At 46.2% G+C, this 2,315-nt stretch overlaps 1 protein-coding gene across 1 annotated transcript; it reads right to left on the reverse strand.

Moving 5' to 3' along the window:
* Positions 1-379: 379 nt before the first annotated feature.
* Positions 380-769, reverse strand: LOC308081472 (thioredoxin domain-containing protein 17-like; the record flags this gene model as incomplete). The annotated part of the gene is made up of 1 exon (XM_080457846.1): positions 380-769. The coding sequence occupies one exon, from the start codon at positions 767-769 to the stop codon at positions 380-382; it is 390 nt and encodes a 129-aa protein (XP_080313972.1).
* Between the last annotated feature and the right edge of the window lie 1,546 nt (positions 770-2,315).

Below are 2,315 nucleotides of genomic sequence, written 5' to 3' on the forward strand. Positions count from 1 at the left end.
CCTTCTGGGTAAACATCATCTAGTCCTTCTGGGTAAACATCATCTAGTCCTTCTGGGTAAACATCGTCTAGTCCTTCTGGGTAAACATCATCTAGTCCTTCTGGGTAAACATCATCTAGTCCTTCTGGGTAAACATCATCTAGTCCTTCTGGGTAAACATCATCTAGTCCTTCTGGGTAAACATCATCTAGTCCTTCTGGGTAAACATCATCTAGTCCTTCTGAGTAAACATCACCTAGTCCTTCTGGGTAAACATCATCTAGTCCTTCTGGGTAAACATCGTCTAGTCCTTCTGGGTAAACATCATCTAGTCCTTCTGGGTAAACATCGTCTAGTCCTTCTGGGTAAACATCATCTAGTCCTTCTGGGTAAACATCATCTAGTCCTTCTGGGTAAACATCATCTTCACCAGGTCAGCTTTGCAGCATTGTTCCTCCACTAGCACACGGGCCGTTCCGTAGCGCAGCAGCGTAGGAACCCCTCTGAGCTTCAGGCTCTTCTTGAAGGCGTTGTCTGGATCCTTCCAGAAGCTCCTGTCTCCGACCTGACAGCACACGAACGCAGAGCCTTCCGGAAGGTGAGCCATCTGGCCGCGGACCACCGGCTCCGACCGCACGCAGTCCGGACACCAGCTCACGCCCGTCCGCGCGTCTCTGTCGCCGCAGAAATACGCGAAGATGACGACGTCCTTCTTTGCTTCCCTGTCGGACACCGCCTGACAGAATTCGTCGTAGCCGCGGACATGGACCTCTTCGTAATGCCGGGCCATTGTTGTCTCAGCGTCGACTTACAAAGAGATGAATGAATGAACGAATGACTGAATGAATCTATCGCTCTATCAGACTAAGAATAAAACATTTGGTCTGAGTCACTGTGCTGAGGTCACGGCGATGACATCATCGTCAAAGCCCCGTATTTGGGCAGAGAATGGTCTTATGTTTCCACTCGTTTCCATGGAAACATGGTGGAAAACGCAGCCTAAAATCACTGGCTCTCAAATCTTGGGTCTAGGGACAACCAGGAGTCCAACAGCACCCTTTCCGGGGTCTGTAACTCTGAGAGTGTACACATGGAACCAAATGGATCCTTACAGGTCTGTAACTCTGAGAGTGTACAAATGGAACCAAATGGAATGATACTAATGAAGGCTCTGTTCCATTTAGTGTAGCACTGTGGTTCTTAAACTGTTTGATTCCAAGGACCCTGATAATGTACAAATGGAACCAAATGGACCCTCACAGGTCCATTTGGTTCCATTTGTACACTCTCAGAGTTACAGACCTGTAAAGGTCCATGTGGAACCCCCTCAAGGACCCATGAGGGTCCCTGGACCACACTTTAAGACCCACTGGTGTAGCAGAGTGTTTCCAGTGAGTCAACACCCTGACTCTGTTTGACCAGAATGGAACAGAGCCTTCATTAGTATCATTGTAACAACCAGAACGGAACAGAGCCTTCATTAGTATCATTGTAACAACCAGAATGGAACAGAGCCTTCATTAGTATCATTGTAACAACCAGAATGGAACAGAGCCTTCATTAGTATCATTGTAACAACCAGAATGGAACAGAGCCTTCATTAGTATCATTGTAACAACCAGAATGGAACAGAGCCTTCATTAGTATCATTGTAACAACCAGAATGGAACAGAGCCTTCATTAGTATCATTGTAACAACCAGAATGGAACAGAGCCTTCATTAGTATCATTGTAACAACCAGAATGGAACAGAGCCTTCATTAGTGTCATTGTAACAACCAGAACGGAACAGAGCCTTCATTAGTATCATTGTAACAACCAGAATGGAACAGAGCCTTCATTAGTATCATTGTAACAACCAGAATGGAACAGAGCCTTCATTAGTATCATTGTAACAACCAGAATGGAACAGAGCCTTCATTAGTATCATTGTAACAACCAGAATGGAACAGAGCCTTCATTAGTATCATTGTAACAACCAGAACGGAACAGAGCCTTCATTAGTATCATTGTAACAACCAGAATGGAACAGAGCCTTCATTAGTATCATCGATAACACCTGATACTAGGAAGAAGTAAGGGAGAGGCCTGATTTATTTAAAATATGGCTGCATGTTCTCCCCGTGTGCCCTAAGATATGTACCCTCACAAAAACATGCAGTAATCCTGGTCTCTATACTGCCTCCCCCTGGTCAGCCAGGGCGCCTGATGGAGGGGAAAGGAACTGGTTGGAATAACGTGTTCCTTCCACACGCTACGTCCTACCGGGGAAACTCCTCCCTCTCAGGTGATAAGAAGCTACGTCCTACCGGGGAAACTCCTCCCTCTCAGGTGAT

This window comes from Gymnoscopelus braueri, assembly GCF_963280865.1.
Source record: "Gymnoscopelus braueri genome assembly, contig: SCAFFOLD_215, whole genome shotgun sequence".
Classification (NCBI taxonomy): Eukaryota; Metazoa; Chordata; class Actinopteri; order Myctophiformes; family Myctophidae; genus Gymnoscopelus; species Gymnoscopelus braueri.